Here is a 16,912-nt window from a genome sequence, read left to right as displayed (position 1 = left end):
TAATTATTAATTACCGAATTTTTTTTTTTTATAAATGCCTTATAATACATTATAAAATGTCGTATGTACCAAAATATTGTCAAATACTAGGGAAAAACCATAGAGTAATTATGAATTATTACTCTATGGGAAAAACGCAGTATTTACACGCATGTAATAGCATGTCCCAGAGAATAAAGCAGTATATCCCATGATAAAATCATGGTATATCCAATGGAGATACTGCTTATTTTACTAATAAAATAGTATTTCTCAATGTAAATACTGCATATTTTCCTAGTAATTTTCTCCAAAACGGATTTGCTATGTGTAAACTTTATTTTTCATCAATGAATGGTCGTGACTAGACAGTCACACATGCCATGTACCAAACGTTTTGGTCAAAGGCATTTATTAAGCTAAATGATCATGTATTTACTGTTTTATGATATTTATAGATATAATATTTGTTTTTTTTTAATTTGAATATTTAAATTCACTAAAATAAACATACTAAATGCAATTTACATTATTTTATTTTATTTATTAGTATATTTTAATAGATAGAAGGATAGAACCCATTGTACACTAAACCTGGTAGGTAATAGTTCTAAATTGTAATTTATATAAATGTGTACTTTTTATAATAAAAAGTTTCTTTATGGAGATACCGCATTTATTAAAGTTAATTTATTTTTTAATACACAATAATACTAGATATAAATGCATAATATCCTTAAATATGAAAAAAAACCAAAATAATGATAGAAGTTCAAACAAATATTTCAAAAAATTAAGAATGCCTATGACTAATAATTAATTTTTTAAATGTGGGTAAAAATAATGATTCTATGGTGAAAAACAAAGAAATCGAAAAGCTCATTTTCCCAACAATTCAATTATTGGAGATACTGCTATAATATAGTTTCACTAGGAGGACATACGTCAACGTCTAAACTTACTCTGGTCCGACTGGTCCAGGTAGCCTGGTTACTTGAGAGTGATTCTTAATATTATCTTATATTTATTACCTCTTAAAACCTTTTAATTGTATTTCAACTTTCAAAGTCATAATAATATGTGAATTTCTTAATATTTAATTGTAATGGTGACCAGTTTTTTTTGTGGCGGGAACTTTTTTGACCATATCCGTAGACGATAAAATATTTCAGTTGCACCACTATGGCACTATTCACTATTCAGCAACATAACTGCAGGTTGCAGGTATAATATTTTATTCACTATAGGCCCACACTTCCACAGAATAGGTGAAATAAGCTCAGGTGTTCCACAATCGTCAATTGTTATGTACATTGCACTCCAGTACTCCAGAACATAATATAGAAGGTATAACAAGATTTCATAATGGCATAATTACTACAATTATACTTCATAAAAATGTTTCTATTTTTCATGAGTCACGAATACAATATAGGCATATAGCTTAATATAATATAGAGTAATTGTGGTCAACATGCCTCACCAAGCTAAATAAAATAAAATCCACAGTCTTCCCATGGCCATTCTTCTCATTACCAAGACGCCAGGAAGTAATTTTAAACAGACTACGGATAGGTCACACATAGGTGACTCATAAACACCTTATGAACAGATCTGAACCTGACCAATGCCAAACTTGCGGTGAAACTTCCACGGTTGAACATCTAATATATGCCACTGCTGTAAATTCACCGACATCAGAGCTAAGCTCAACCTAGAAGACAACCTGGAAGAAGCTCTAAGTCCACAACCAATCAACGTAGAAAAATTAATTAATTATTTAAAACAAACTAAAATATGCCAACTAATTTAATCTACATATATTTCAATCTTTTTTTTTCATACTATTATTATTGTTATGTATATATTATTAATTATTATTAATGCTTCATACTTGTGTAAAAAAATATTAATGTTTAAAGCCAATAACCTTTGTTGTTGAGGCTCAATTAAAATAAAAATAAAAATTATAGAGTAAGATGTATTTTTATTACTGGAAATTCTCTAAGTAGGAATCATAGTGTCCTCATAGTTGACTATAGGAGACCTTTTTATACTATATCATAAAATATAACTATAATGGTAAAATATAAAATAACATTTTATTACTGGAAATTTCCCATGTACACTTTTCATACTTTAATAATATTTATTATTTTTTGAGTGAACAAATTTTAATCAATTGACAGTCATTAAAGCGGTAAAGTTTTTTTCATTTAAAATTTTTATAATTCAATTTACTAAAAACATTTGAAATGGAAACCTTTAAATCCAATAAAACAGGTGTAAAAGTAGCTTTTGAAGGATATACATAACATATATAGGTACATTTTCTTATTTTAATTTTATTGATAAATTTATGTATAATATTTATTTATTCTAACGCTTGTAAAATTATTAATTTTTTTAATTTAAACTTTGTTTCACAATTAGTCTTAACAATTAAAAGACATTAAATACAAGATATAAATAAGCTATTTACAAATAAGAAAGAAAAGAAGATGTCTGATTAGATTAAAAAGCCTGTATGACTGAAAAAGGATAAAATTTACAAAACAATATATTTTTGTTGGGTTGAAAAGATATTTTTAGTATCGATAGGAATGTTGGAAAATGTTAAAAGAGAAAAAAGTTGATCCCGTTGGGTTGATAGGCTGGGGCATGATTAGGTGGCTAATATCACAAACCTTATGGTATATCCATCTGATGTTGATTAATAAATATGAAGACAAAATAGGTAATTATAATAAGTAATAACTATAATTATACTTAAATTATTGGTGAGTGGGTCGAGGAGTTGCTCACAACAACTGCTGTCATTAAAGACAGGATGACTATGTTGTTAGCCTAGTAAAGACTAATTTTGACATCATAGACATAAATAAAGTCATTAAATTGAGTGAGGTCAATAGCTAAAATGTTTGACAGAGGAAAATAGTTGTGGGACTACACCTTCACACTTATTAAAAAGAAAATATATTAAAATTGCGAATGCCAACATTTTCGATAAAAAAAATACAATTCATATTTCATTTTAGGAGGGTTTGAGTAGCTAAACTGTAAGGTAAGCCCATCCAATCCTCCTCCTCTTTATTTAGTCTATGGTTGATAGTTTGATATACCTAAAACTGTATAAAGTAGTTTAGGTTATAATTTTAATAACTAAATGTTATTCTTGTCAATAATATCATGTAAATTATTATTTCAACCGTCCACCAATATCCAGAGTACTGTACTCAATATTATTAATTAAAGCCTTTAATTTAAAGGTCAATTTACCTATACACCTAAGAATTTTTTTCAATTTTAAGAAAGTTTTCTTTTCTGAACTAAACCCCTATGGCCCTATCATAAATAATCTATCATTTAGAATTAATAATCTATATAAAAAAAATGTTTGAATAATCTAGAATGCATAGTAAGTAATAACAATAAATAATAACATTTAATAATAAATATAATCTTTGTAATTATATACATTCATATTTTGTAATTGATTCAGAAGTACATATAGTATTCACTTATGGTATTGATTATAAAAGTATGTTTCTTATATTATACTATGTACTTGAAAAATACCACACATATCAATGAAAACTAAAATCAAAATTATTTTTCAGTTACTGTGGTTAATATTTTAGTTTTTGTGTTGCGTATAAAACAAATTAAATAAGTATTATAATGTAATTGCATGTGCTGTTTCTGTCTTACAAACACATAACATGCCAAATTTTACATTTAGAATAATGTATTTAATTTTGTTATTTTTAATATTAGGGTTAATTGATCTAATATCATTTTAACAGCAAGACTTATTTTTATTAGATGCATATAGTTTTATTCATATTTTAATTTTAAAGCAAGTAATGATGAGCATGTACTTACTTCAAAATTAAAATATCCAAAAATGCCTATGTGTGTCATAGATAATATTCTTGCCTAAATGATTTGTCATTCATGATAATTTTAAAAATAACAGACTAAATTAGATTATTCTAATGATGACATATTTATATTATACATTAGTAATATAGAGACCACACATATGAGTTATAACTTCCTTTTAACTACATACATTAACTATAATTATACAATACAGGTACATTAATTTTTTTTGCCAATTAATGTATTTTATATACACACAATGATTAATATTCATTGATAATTACACAATAAGAGATCTATTAAAATACTAAACAGTAAACAATAAGTATAAAAATGATAACTTATTTAGAATAATAATAATAATAATTTAAAAAAAATTGTCATGTTGTTCAAAAATAGGATTGTGTAGATGCCAAAATACTACATTCATAATTTTAATTATGAGAATATATGGAAGTATCAATATAATTATATTTTCAAGTCAATACCAATCAATAAAATATGATATGGATTTAAACCATTTTTAAAAATGTCTTCATGTACTGGTTGTAGATTTTTTTAAACTGACGTTTTGTGTATGGTGGGGGAGTTTTATTTTTAATAAAATCTTCAGAATATGCCTTGTACATATATTCCGAACAAATACTGGTTTCAAAGTAATGTTTTTTTAATGGTCCAGTATATGAACTCAAAATCCTAGGAATGCTTTTCATGTATAGGAATACTTTTTCATATTCTTTAAACGGTACATTTTCTAAACTAACTTCTGGTTCACCCTCAGGCTGATATGAATTGTAGTCCTTGTCTAATGGTATTAAAGATTGTTTCATAAAATCTGTCATGACAACTGGCTCACTAATTACGGTCACTTGTTTTGGTTGATTGGCTTTCAAGGCAGTTTCTCTATCAGAATACCAACTGTAATTAATAGGTTTTAGGATGGCATTGAGCCGTTGTTCAGAAATACCTAATGTATTTATAAAAAAAGTTTTGCAGACTTGTATAAAGGCCTTATTCCAAATAAAATGATATAACGGACAGCTTTCAAAAGTGCCATCTTTTTTTTTAGACATACGTAATTGTACTAATTCAGTTATTTTACAATTTTGTTCAGTTACATTCAACATCTGAAATTCTTTATAAATTTGTCTTCTTTGAGGGCCAGGTAGAGAATAATAACATATTAATTGACAGTCCGGGTCACAATAAGGTAGAAGCATTTCACCATAACATTCTGTTAAGTCTTCATCATATATAATGGATTTTGGAGTTTCTACAAAGAAAATACAAACATTGAAATTGTATCAAATGGCAAGAAAAAAAACATTTATTATTGTCAGAAAAAATCCTAGAAAAATAATAAATATTAAAAATGTATTCATATGAATGCAATTTTTTTAGCATAATAAAAAATATATTACAAATTGCAATCAATTATTGTAGAATATTTAAGTATAATAAAAAAAGCTCTTTTTAAGCATGCCTTATTTTTATACTAACATATTGAACAAAAAATTTCACTGTTATTCTGCTATAAATACTAAGCTTATTAATATTTTATAAAAGGTTATGATCTTGAAAAATATAATAAAATATGAAATATAAAATATTTCTTGATAATTATAAGTCAAGTTTACTTTGAAAAACTTTTATACTACAAAATGCTTATTGGTATATATTGTACCCATATTTTACCATATGTAATGGGACAAACCAGTTTGAAAGGGTCTATTAAAAAGAAAATATTAAGAACCTATACCATACAGGTTTAAAAGTAAACTGTTCTTACCATCTGCATGATTTTTTTCTAATAGTTGCAGAATTTTTGCTTTGGTTTTCTTTGAAATACTTTTATTTTCATATGATAACAAATGTTTAACATCATCGCCATCCAACATGTCTAAGTATATATAATTACAGCCATTTCCATTGTTCCTTGATTTTGGTATCATATTTTTTTCTATTAAAATAAAAATAATTTTTGTAGAATTTATTGGCTTAATTTTGATAAAATAATAAATATAAAAACATAAGAAAATATTTTACCATTTTAAAAGGTCAATCTATTTTTGTTTGAGAACATTAATATTAATACATTATATATGAGTTAATACAATCATTAAGAGTTAATCAGTAAAAATTGGTTGATAGTTAATTAATTACCTTCAAAAATGTTTTTTTCAATTGATTCCTTATGTGATTTCTTAACTACTTTTGAAATGCATTTATTTTTTGTTAAAGTAGTGTTATTTGAATCATTAACAGACATATTTTTCCTATTATTTTCATATGGTTTTGATCCTAATTTAGTCTGATTACATTCATCTGTGACAAAATAAATAATTAATAAATTATATTTCATAAAATAAATTAAATATAACCATTATTTACTTTGTTATTATTATTATTCAGAGGAAACAATCATAAGAGTCAATGTCAATTGTCTAGTATACACATCATGAACTTGTTCAAACATACAAATATTTGATACGAGTTATTTAGATATTTTGTTTAGTTAGTGGCAATATTGTTTAAAAGTTAAAAATATATATTCTAAATAAGTTAATTCCTTTTTTTTAAATTTATCAATTAAATATGGTAATTGGAATGAAGAAATCTGCATTTTAAAAGCTTTGAGAGAAAGTTGTAATTAAATAACAATAATACAAAACAAAATGAGTAGATGGGAATTTAAGTTATAATAAAAGATATTGATGTGATAGATCCTACATGAAAACTTCAAAGCAGTATGAATCTAAAAAAAAAATGTTAGTATGTATAGCCATCAAAACTCAAGTTTTTTTTAAACTAATTAAGCTGGAAAATTGGCTGATACTCAATTTAGTCAACTTATTAAAAAATCATAAATTTTAGCTAGATTTATATTTAAAACTGAAGATCACATTTAGTTGTTTAGGGTTTTGTAACACAATGGCTAAAAGTGCAATGAAGAGTTTCAGACCTTATTCACCAGAGATTTATTAAGTTGAACATCATAAAAACAGAAATGTGTACATAAAAACTAACTAACAAAGATAAAAATTATTTCAATATTTTAAGAGGGCTAAAAATTATAAGGTAAGCTTCATAAGAATACAACTTAAGTATTAAAAATGGATTAAAACATTTCTTAAAACAGACCACTAAAAATGTTTATAGTTGATAATTAAGTCAATAACAAGTTAGGTACCTTTAATACTAGTGTTAGTATTAATTGTTGGTGGTTTTTCAAATTTTTATAGTTTAAAATGTCCATATAAACATACTCCAGATCATTATTATTTGAATTTTTGTTTATAATCTTATTTTCTGAAATGTATTTTATATTAAAATAACAAAAGGTGATTATTATTTTACACAAAAAATGATTCTGATTGAAGTTAGTCTATCAAGCTATATTATTATTTTACTGTGTATATTTTATGATATTGTTATATAAAAGTTATTTATTTAACTATTAGACCATATTAATACAGTCTCTAGATTGAATTAATTTTGAAAATGTCAAAGAATATACCTTGTGTTCAATTTTAAAGCTAACAGAAAATATGTCGAATCACTTGGAGTTTGATTTTGGGTTTTTTACTGCCTACAGGACATATAAATACATCAGTTTTTGATAAATTCTAATTATTAACTATTTTTATTGGCGCATTCGCATAGTAAAATTAAACTGCTTAAATAGAAACCACTATTTTTGAGACTGGATTTGAATTGTTTTATTTTTTTAGTAACTTTGATATTTATAGTTTTTTAATATCTTCAAAATTGAAATTTATAGGACAGCCAAAAGTTTTAAATAAGGTAATTTATTTTTCCAAGAAGATGGGGCTCCCACCCATAATGCAATAGTTATTCGAGAATACCTTAACCAAACTTTCGGCCATAAATGGATGGGGACATATGCTCCAGTACAATGGTCCTTTAGATCATATGATATAGAACTATTTTTTAAGGGAAAATTTAAAAACAGTTTAAAATTTTCAACTATACTAAAAGTTTCAATTTTGAAGATATCAAAAATCTGTAAATATCAGTTGCTCAGAAAAAATAAATCAATCCAAATCCAGTCTCAAAAATAGTGGTTCCTATATAAGAAATTTTGATTTTACTATGCATGCGCCGATAAAAATAGTTAAAAATTAGAATTAATCAAATACTAATGTATTTATATGTACTGTAGGCAGTTATAAAACACTGAATCAAACTCCAAGGGATGTGTTCAAAATATTTCCTGTTACCTTTAAAATTGAACACATGGTATATTTTTTGATTAGAGTATAGACAACCATGAGAAACTTTGAATAACGCTTTCAAGCTTTGTGAACCTTATATGAGAATCATTACATTATTTTGTCTATATATTTAAGATAAAATAAATGTGCATAATACTTCATTTAGCTGCTTTAAAATAGTTTCTGGTTGGTACTATAAAGAAGTAATTTTTCTATTTTCACAATATAACCAAACATAAGGCCGCATAAGCAACCTTCAAAATGTTAAGAAGAGATGTTTGCAATTGCAATCATAGATTAAAACAATTATTTAATAAATTGCATTTTTTACTGTGATAATTTATCAATTTATCACTAAATTAGGCAAAGTGAAACAACATGCATACATATTATATTAAAATATTAACTGACTAATTAGATATTATTTAGTATACACAACAAACATACAGTATACATATGAAAAAATTGTAGGTATCTAAAATGAAACAATGTTTTAATCTGCAGTTTTTAGTTCATACTATCTTTGACCTTAACTTGTGATTTTTATGCAAATTATAAATTTTACTTGCGGGCAACTTAAAGTAACAATGAGGGCTACGTGGTGCCTACAGTCCCTGCTTTATCTGTATGTTTTATTATATTGCCTTATCTATATAATGTATCATAAAAATTAGTTAAGAAAAACTTAATTTTATAAGTAATACCTTTTGCGATTTCTTCATCATTTGGTTTAATACATTGTTCTGTAGAACTATCTGTAATATTATGTTTTGACAGTTGGATTTTACCAACATCATCCAAAGTATCACTATCATCTTCATAATTTGATTTATTACATTTTTCTAGAAAATAATGCAATTGCATTTTTATTAACAAGAAATAATTTTTTATTTTTAAAAAGTCAATTCTTATAAAAATAAACATTCAACGTTTAAACAAGTGTTTTTTTTTTTGGAAATTGTAATATAATACAACCAATAATTATTAATACAATTTTATACTTTCGATTCACTTTGCATTTTAGCGCTCTTAAATATGATGGTTATCGTACAGTTATTCTTTTATTTTTCTAGTGAAATCTTTATTTTTAATGTTGCAAAATTGTTTTTTTCTTTTGTAAATTAAGTACATTAATAATTTCTCAGAGTTGTATATGATTATTAATATGAATCATTTTAAATTTTAATTACCTTCACATCTATTATTTTTTATTGAACTAGATAGGTCTGTTGATGTATTAAAGATTTGTTTGTGATTTTCAGATCCTTGACCATCAAAATTATTTTCCAATGAATTTAACAATAAACTTTCATTCTTATTTTCCCATGCTACATCTTTAACTATCAAAGTATTTTCTTCTAAATGATTAAATTCTAAATTATTAAAAATAATATCAATATTTCTGTTGTTAACTGTGGATGCATATTTTTTAACATGATTGTCTTCAGTGTTTATTACTAATGGATTCTACAAAGTATATAGAAAATCAATGAGTATTAAATGACCTTTAAACCTTTTGTTACCTTAAAATAGTATATATACTTGTGGCTTAATTAATGGAACAGCATCATCACTTAGACCATGACTAACATTAGTCATTACAAAATCATTATTTTCAAAATGATCAGAACAAATTCGATCTGTATCTTTGGGCTGCCAATTAGATAATCCAATACTATCTAACCATTTTTTGAGCATAGTTTTGTTTTCCAATGGAAATCTAAGAGTAATATAAACATATAAAATTAACAACATAATAATTAATTAAATAGGACTTGGGAACAGACTCAAGTGTATTAAAAAATAAAAATATGTATTTTAGATAAAATTCATTCTCTAAATATGACTCAGCCAAAAAGAAGGCAGAAAAAAAAATATGAAGTAAATTATGTGTTGAGCAGATTTAAACAAACTCTGGGCCTTTGCAATCTCACCATGTTTTTTATATCATGCAAGTTACTTTTTTTGTGGGCTGACATGTAGACACATAACAGTAAAAAGCTTTTTTTTTATCAATTATTCCTAATATTGAAAAATTAATGATGAATGTACATTATAAAATGATATTACATAGGTTAAATTTATACTAATACTTAATGTGTAAAAATATTAAAGTTTGAATTAATAACTACCACTTAAATGAAAATATAGAACTATATTTTTTATATGATTTTATAAATGGAATTTTTTGTTGGATGTTTTTTATTTGACATTCAATGAATATTCATGGCTTTAAGTAAAATACATATATTTTTTTTATTTCAGGATCATTAAAAATAACTACTTTACCTAAAAAACAATGTTCTTTTTTCATCTTTCAAAAATGTCTTATCACAGCCTTTAATAACACAGGATTCAACTTCTGTTGAATTATATTGCATACCTGCTTATAATATTTTTTTTTTCAAAATATTAAAACAATACATGTGCATTAATATGATAACCTCCAATTTAATAGTACTTACTATAACTATCATTTAAGCTCCTTTTTCGTTTTCTTACAAACTTTGTATACTCATGTGGTTGTAAATAAAGAGTTGGTACAATATTATTATTATTCAAAATAGTTTGTTTAAAAAGTTTTCCTTCTCGTAGTATTGTAACAGATGTAAAATCATCAGAATCAAAATGAATTGAGCATATTTTGTATGAAGGATCAAATTTGTCTTTGCGCCCACAGATTTTCCACCAGATATCACAAAGTGCTTTATTATCCTTTGGAAAGTTAATAAAAAATAATCTATCAAACTGGTTTCTTGCATTTTGGTTACATAATACAACCGCACATTCTTGGTTAAAAAATTGGTTTGTCTAAAAATTGAAAATATTATTAGATATTTACTTAAAATAATAAAATAACTGAACCAACATTTACAAAACTTGTTACAGATGAAGATAGTGATACAGAGTCTAATTCTAACATTGTTTCTTCAATATCTATATTTTCTAGTTCAACTTCGGTGTCTGAAAGTGATGATAGAAAATCATCATCAAATCCAGTAGCTTCATTAGAATTCTAAAAAAAAATTCTATAATTAGTAATTTTAATAACTCAAAATTTGAAAATTTAAATAAAAATGTCTTACACTAAAATTACTACAAGATGATGTACTTGTTAAATCATCATCACTGGATTTCATATCACTAGTATTTGGTGTATCAAGTAAATCATCAGAATTAATATCGCTTGTAGACAAATATTCACTGTCTTCAGAATCTGTCAATATCTTTTCATGTGTAATATTTTATACACAAATACTTATAATTTTTCATAATTCATAACTTACTTACTATATTTTTATACTTTATTACATTTACTTACATTTCCATTAGTCATATTATTAATTATGGGACAAGCATTTGGTTTAAGCATATTGTTCTTATTGCCAGCTTCATAATCATCAGAACAAAAGTGCTTGTTACATATTCTACTTTTATCTATTGGTAACCAATTTGAACGATTTGTAGCCATTATCCAAATGGGCAGTAACATCTCATCATCAAATGGAAATCTACAATATAATACATAGTAATTATTCAGTTATTCTGATTAAATCATTCAACTATAAGCAAGAATATATACTCGTGTAATTGAACTCCATCATCAGAAGTCATCAAACATCCCAAAACACAACAACGATTTTCCATGGCAATAGTACCTACAAACTATCTTGTACTTATGAAAATAATTCATAATTGCACTACTTTATAATTTAAACAAGTTGCGTCAATATTATAAAGTAGAACTACGATAATTATTAATATCAACAGTTAGTACTTACCACTACACTACAAGTAATTATTAGTTAATAGTTACTTATTTGACAGTTAGTACTCCAGACTCGGTTCTACTATAAATAATAATCAACACTACTATTATGAGTATAACGTAAGTATAAACTAAATTGTCACTATGAAAAATAATAATAAAATATTAAAAATGTGTTATTTTCATCAATAAAATATAAATGAACGTTTAAAATTTTAATTTTTAATCAATTATCATACGAAGTCTAGTAATTCCCTATGAAGACAATTGTGTCATTGAAGTTGGATTTCGAAATGCCTTAGATCTAACACAACTTACTGTTGGCCAACGATTTAAGATATTTATATATCTTAATATCCTTATATTATAAATACTTATAGACTTATTAGTGATTAGACTGGCTTTTTAGATTTAAGCTATCATCAGGTTGTAGTACCACAGAATATATGAAACTTCATATATTCCGTGGTAGTACCATTTAATCTATTCTGTGGTAATACCTCCAAAGAATAATATGGACACGGGGGTACGGGACACTCTGAAATCTTATCAATAATAAGCGACTTTTTTATATTGTTATATATAAATTCATTAATTATTATGTATGTTTTATTTGTGTAAAATGGTCACACTGATTTCCTCTAAAAAAATTGGCGAATTCCCAAGTTTCCCGATTTCCCTTCTCGCTTAATGTATATTATATAAGGTCTATCGTCTATGGCTTCTCGTATACTTATTACTTATTACTTCCTTATATTTCCAGTATTGATACTAGAATACTAGATAGTCCATGTGCACGATTAATGATTGTAGGTATTCAAATTTCATTAAAATAGCAATTGCTTAAGTGCGAAAATATAGAAATATGAAATATGAATCAAGTGGCTTGTATATAAATATATAATAGTCCGTGATGTAGGTATTCACATTTCATTAAAATAGCAATTGCCTAAGTGCGAAAATATAGAAATGAATTAAGTGGCATATAATGTGCCATTGTGAGCAAAGGGCTCATAAAATTAATTCCCGGTTTTTTTTAGTACTATGGCTATATTATTAGGGCTTGCACATAACATATTATATATTATTACGAAAGGCCGTAACTGAAAAAAATTCTAAATATCTAAATCCATCTTTATTTTTATGTAATACAGAATGTCCTGCGAAGATTTACCCATTGCGATATCTCACGAAATAAAGAAGATATCAAATATCAAAATTCTGTTGTTTTTTTATAAGACTAAATGAGGAGCACGATTTAAGATAGTATGGTTGCCCAACGACCCATTAGAAAAATGTTATCACACAGCAACGATTTGAATCAAAAAGTCACGTGATCTGTGACTGTTTCCGCATCTAGCGCTCATAACGGTTAAAATCATAAAAACGAATTAACATTGTTATGATAAACACTTATAAATATATAATAATAATTAATAATCATATAAATCATATTATATTATTATTATTTATTTATATTATAAATTGGTTTTTTAATTATATTATTTTAAATACATTGTAGAATAACTAGAATTTGTTATTAATGTTATTATGTTTGTCTATTAATGATGAATAATATTTATTTCCATGACATAAAAAAGTTTATTATATTATATATACATGTTTATTACTATTTATTAATTAGTTTTTATTTTAATTTATAATGTGTTACGAATTTACGATGGTCATTGGTCGATGATAATTAATAATTGTTGTCATTATCATTATTGATAGTAAAATTACTTATTATATAGTATGTCATAAATACATTAAACAGTATTGACAATTTTAAAATAGTCCACCAAAAGCCGGCATCAAAATTTAAGTCGTATGCCGTCTTATCATAGCTCGTTGGGCAACCATACTATCTTAAATCGTGATAGAGACTGAAGCAGTGAAGCCGTTCCCTATATCGTTCTGAGTAACAAGCTGATGCAAAAGTGGTTTCTAATTTACAGTGTCGTCGCTTACGAGGAAAAAAATATTGTTAAGTATTTATTACGTTTTGTTTTACATTGTCTAGAATAAAATATGTTATCAATTATAAAATCATTATTCGGAAAAACAATAATATAAAATATAGATAACAAATTTCAAAAATATGTATTATGTATTTTATTGCTTTAATTATTAGGTATATATCGAATTATATATTTTAATTCGCATTTACTTTAAGATATTAAATATAATATACCTATTTTATAAGGTTAGGTTAATAATAAGTCAATAAATCCCATTTACAAAATGTATCAAAATTATTTCCACTACGGTTAACACATATTCCAACAACTAATACTCGTCTACTAATCTACTATTTAATTTTAAATAATAAATTAATTATAAATTTTGATTTTGTCATTTATTTTGATAGTTATTTAATTATTTTCTTCCAAATGAGTTTATCGTATTGTTAGAATCTTCTAGAAACTGCTTACCCCACCATTCACCATGTCAACCAATGATCAGCTGCAGAAGATACTAATATTATATGATATATTAATATGTTTGTTGCTTCCGCGTTCCCTTTATACTCGTCGAATTTGATTGGCGGTCGACGTTAGCCCGATTTATTATTTTAATCTAATATTACCAATCATAAAATCATGACAAATGAATTGTATGAGGTGTGATATTAATTGAAGAATTTTTTTAATTTAAGGTCAGAGAGACAGAGAATATTAATATCAGTAAGAAGTTCTGAAAAGTTTAGCCCTCTTCCCTAACTAAAAATCTCGAATTACGCCTATGTAATATTACTAATATTACCACATTAAAAGCTGGCATCGTCTGTTTGAGCGTGCACACGTGGGTACCTTTTTTTTTATCCAAAATCACCATTTACCATAGGTAATTCGAGCTTAAATGTTTTGGCCTAAAGATACCCTTAACCTTATACGCGATTGCCATACGTTATGTTATGTGAGCGTAGATTTTTAATAACTAACGTAAGACAACAATTGTTATTAAAAAAATAAATAAAAAATCAGATCGATTTATGGGTTTATTTTTAAAACTTAATAGGCATAATTATTTAAGAATTTTAATAAATCAATACTTCATACTTGTACCAATAATCAATATTTAACACCTTGCATGTCATTCAACTACTAAATAAACTGTAGTATAGTATAGTAAATATACTAATATATTACTTATTAGTCATGGATACAAACACCAAAGGCAGTCTTAGAAGACTATGGTGCCATGGTACATGTATTGATTTTTATTTAATATAATCTGTGATGTTATGTTGTTGTAATAATATAATATTAATGTCATGACAAAATCGGTTGACTATTTGTACAATTATTTTGTCATGTTAACACTTTCAAGTGATAGGTTGGATAACTGACCAAAAATTTGTAATAGATCTTCATAATGACATAATGACTTACTAAAGTGAACATTGTATATATGTACATACTCGTGTACATATGTCAATAAAATGAAGTTGTTCATTTTTAAATGTATTTTATAGTCTGAGTAAAAAATGAAAAATTAGAACTAGTACATTGGTAATATTTTTAAACAACATTTCCTCAGATAGATAAAATACGTTAGGTATTTGGTACTTAAATACAAATTAAGAAAGCCTAGATATTATTTATCTAACAAAATAACATATTAATTTATTTGATACATTTTTTTTTGTAGGTGCATATTTTAATGAGAGAATTAGTTAGACACTACTTTTATAAAGAATATTCATAATAATAAAACAATGCTTAAATTTTCAAAACTATTTTATTTTGAATATAAATAATAAAAAACAGCAGATAAAATTAAATTTGAAAAAAAGAGTACAGAGCTATCTTAAGCACAATCAGAAGTAAAATGTTGGAATTTTTTTAAATTTTAAACAAAGGTGAAAATAACTATCTCCCACTAAATTAATCAGTCGCATTATAATTTGGTAACCTAATTATATTTTTATAATTACTCTACTTTAGCTAATAATTCTGATTCTTTGAAAATTGTGTATGAGTCGTCATCATCTAATTGAATTGCAGTACCACCATATTCTGGTAACAATACTCGGTCACCAACATTAACATCAATTGGTACTGTTTTTCCATCCTAAAATTAAAATAATTAATAAAAATTAATCATGCACTTAGGATTCTCATTAATAAAGGTACTCATTATGAAATAGTTGATGTACCTGAGTTCTAGCTCCTGGACCTACAGCTATGACAGTTGCCTCACGAATTTTTTTCGCAGCACTTTCAGGTAACATTATACCTCCTTTACTTTGCTTAACAGCGTCCAAACGTTTGACCAAAACTCGATCAAAGAGTGGACGGAACTTGGTTGCAATTGAAGCCTGTTCAAACAAAATTAAAGTTAGACAACAGATGCAACAAATAAAATTACAAAACCGCAAGGGACACTACACATTCGACATTAAGTATAACATTACATTATTAAGTGTGTTCTAATGATATGTATACAAGTGTGATTGGAAGTGGAAGACCAAGGATGGAACTTATGAAACAAATCATGATAATTACGAGAAGGTCCAGCTACAGAGTAAAAAGAAATGATTTGCCAAAGGGAAGCATCGATTGATTGAAGACAATTATGATATTATTATGGCGTACCGAAACGTTGAAACCACACACACCTACATGTTTGCCGCTTGGCAATAACTTTTGAGAATAATGTCGGACGAAATATCTCAACATATTACACGTTTTAATAACAATAAAGACATCTTACCATTTTGATTGGATAGTGGCTCTTAGAGATGTGTCGTACGCGAACGAACGGATCAAAATGAACGGGTCTAACCTGTAAACGAAACAATCCGGATCGTGAAATAATAAAAAGTTGTTCTTTCACGAATGGATCATAGCAGGAAAAATGTCTTACTGTCCATGACGTAATTATGCCGCTTATCATTTTACCATTGTTGATAATTATTATTGGAAGTAATGTACTTTAGATAAAACCTAACCAGTATGACATCTGTCCCCCGTGTCTTGTGGTTTTTGCTTAATATAGAACAAAAATACAGCATTATTTAAAACTGTAAACAGTTCAA

General features: G+C 25.9%; 2 protein-coding genes across 8 annotated transcripts; both read right to left on the bottom strand.

Moving 5' to 3' along the window:
* Window positions 1-4,205: 4,205 nt before the first annotated feature.
* Window positions 4,206-12,376, bottom strand: LOC107165291 (uncharacterized). 7 transcript variants are annotated; one of them, XM_089229095.1, is made up of 13 exons: window positions 11,882-12,376; window positions 11,683-11,765; window positions 11,422-11,611; window positions 11,186-11,326; window positions 10,975-11,115; window positions 10,565-10,910; window positions 10,389-10,485; window positions 9,642-9,819; window positions 9,290-9,566; window positions 8,804-8,941; window positions 6,028-6,189; window positions 5,654-5,824; window positions 4,206-5,137 (listed from the first exon to the last, which is right to left on the bottom strand). In XM_089229095.1, the coding sequence occupies exons 2-13, from the start codon at window positions 11,745-11,747 to the stop codon at window positions 4,377-4,379; spliced, it is 2,667 nt and encodes an 888-aa protein (XP_089085221.1). In that variant the 5' UTR covers window positions 11,748-11,765; window positions 11,882-12,376; the 3' UTR covers window positions 4,206-4,376. The 7 variants fall into 7 exon arrangements, with proteins under 7 accessions (XP_089085221.1, XP_015368946.2, XP_015368945.2 ...); XM_015513460.2 differs by having other exon boundaries at window positions 10,969-11,115; window positions 11,683-11,803; window positions 11,882-12,374; XM_015513459.2 differs by having other exon boundaries at window positions 10,969-11,115; window positions 11,882-12,374.
* A 3,217-nt stretch (window positions 12,377-15,593) lies between these two features.
* LOC107165289 (10 kDa heat shock protein, mitochondrial-like) lies at window positions 15,594-16,785 on the bottom strand. Its single transcript, XM_089229598.1, has 3 exons — window positions 16,588-16,785; window positions 16,031-16,192; window positions 15,594-15,945 (listed from the first exon to the last, which is right to left on the bottom strand). Exons 1-3 carry the CDS (start codon window positions 16,768-16,770, stop codon window positions 15,805-15,807), a joined length of 486 nt encoding a protein of 161 aa, XP_089085724.1. The 5' UTR covers window positions 16,771-16,785; the 3' UTR covers window positions 15,594-15,804.
* Window positions 16,786-16,912: the final 127 nt, after the last annotated feature.

Source organism: Diuraphis noxia, unplaced genomic scaffold (assembly GCF_037042655.1).
Source record: "Diuraphis noxia isolate RWA-SAM2 unplaced genomic scaffold, SU_Dnox_SAM2 contig0005, whole genome shotgun sequence".
Lineage (NCBI taxonomy): Eukaryota > Metazoa > Arthropoda > Insecta > Hemiptera > Aphididae > Diuraphis > Diuraphis noxia.
This window is presented reverse-complemented; position numbering and strand designations above follow the sequence as displayed.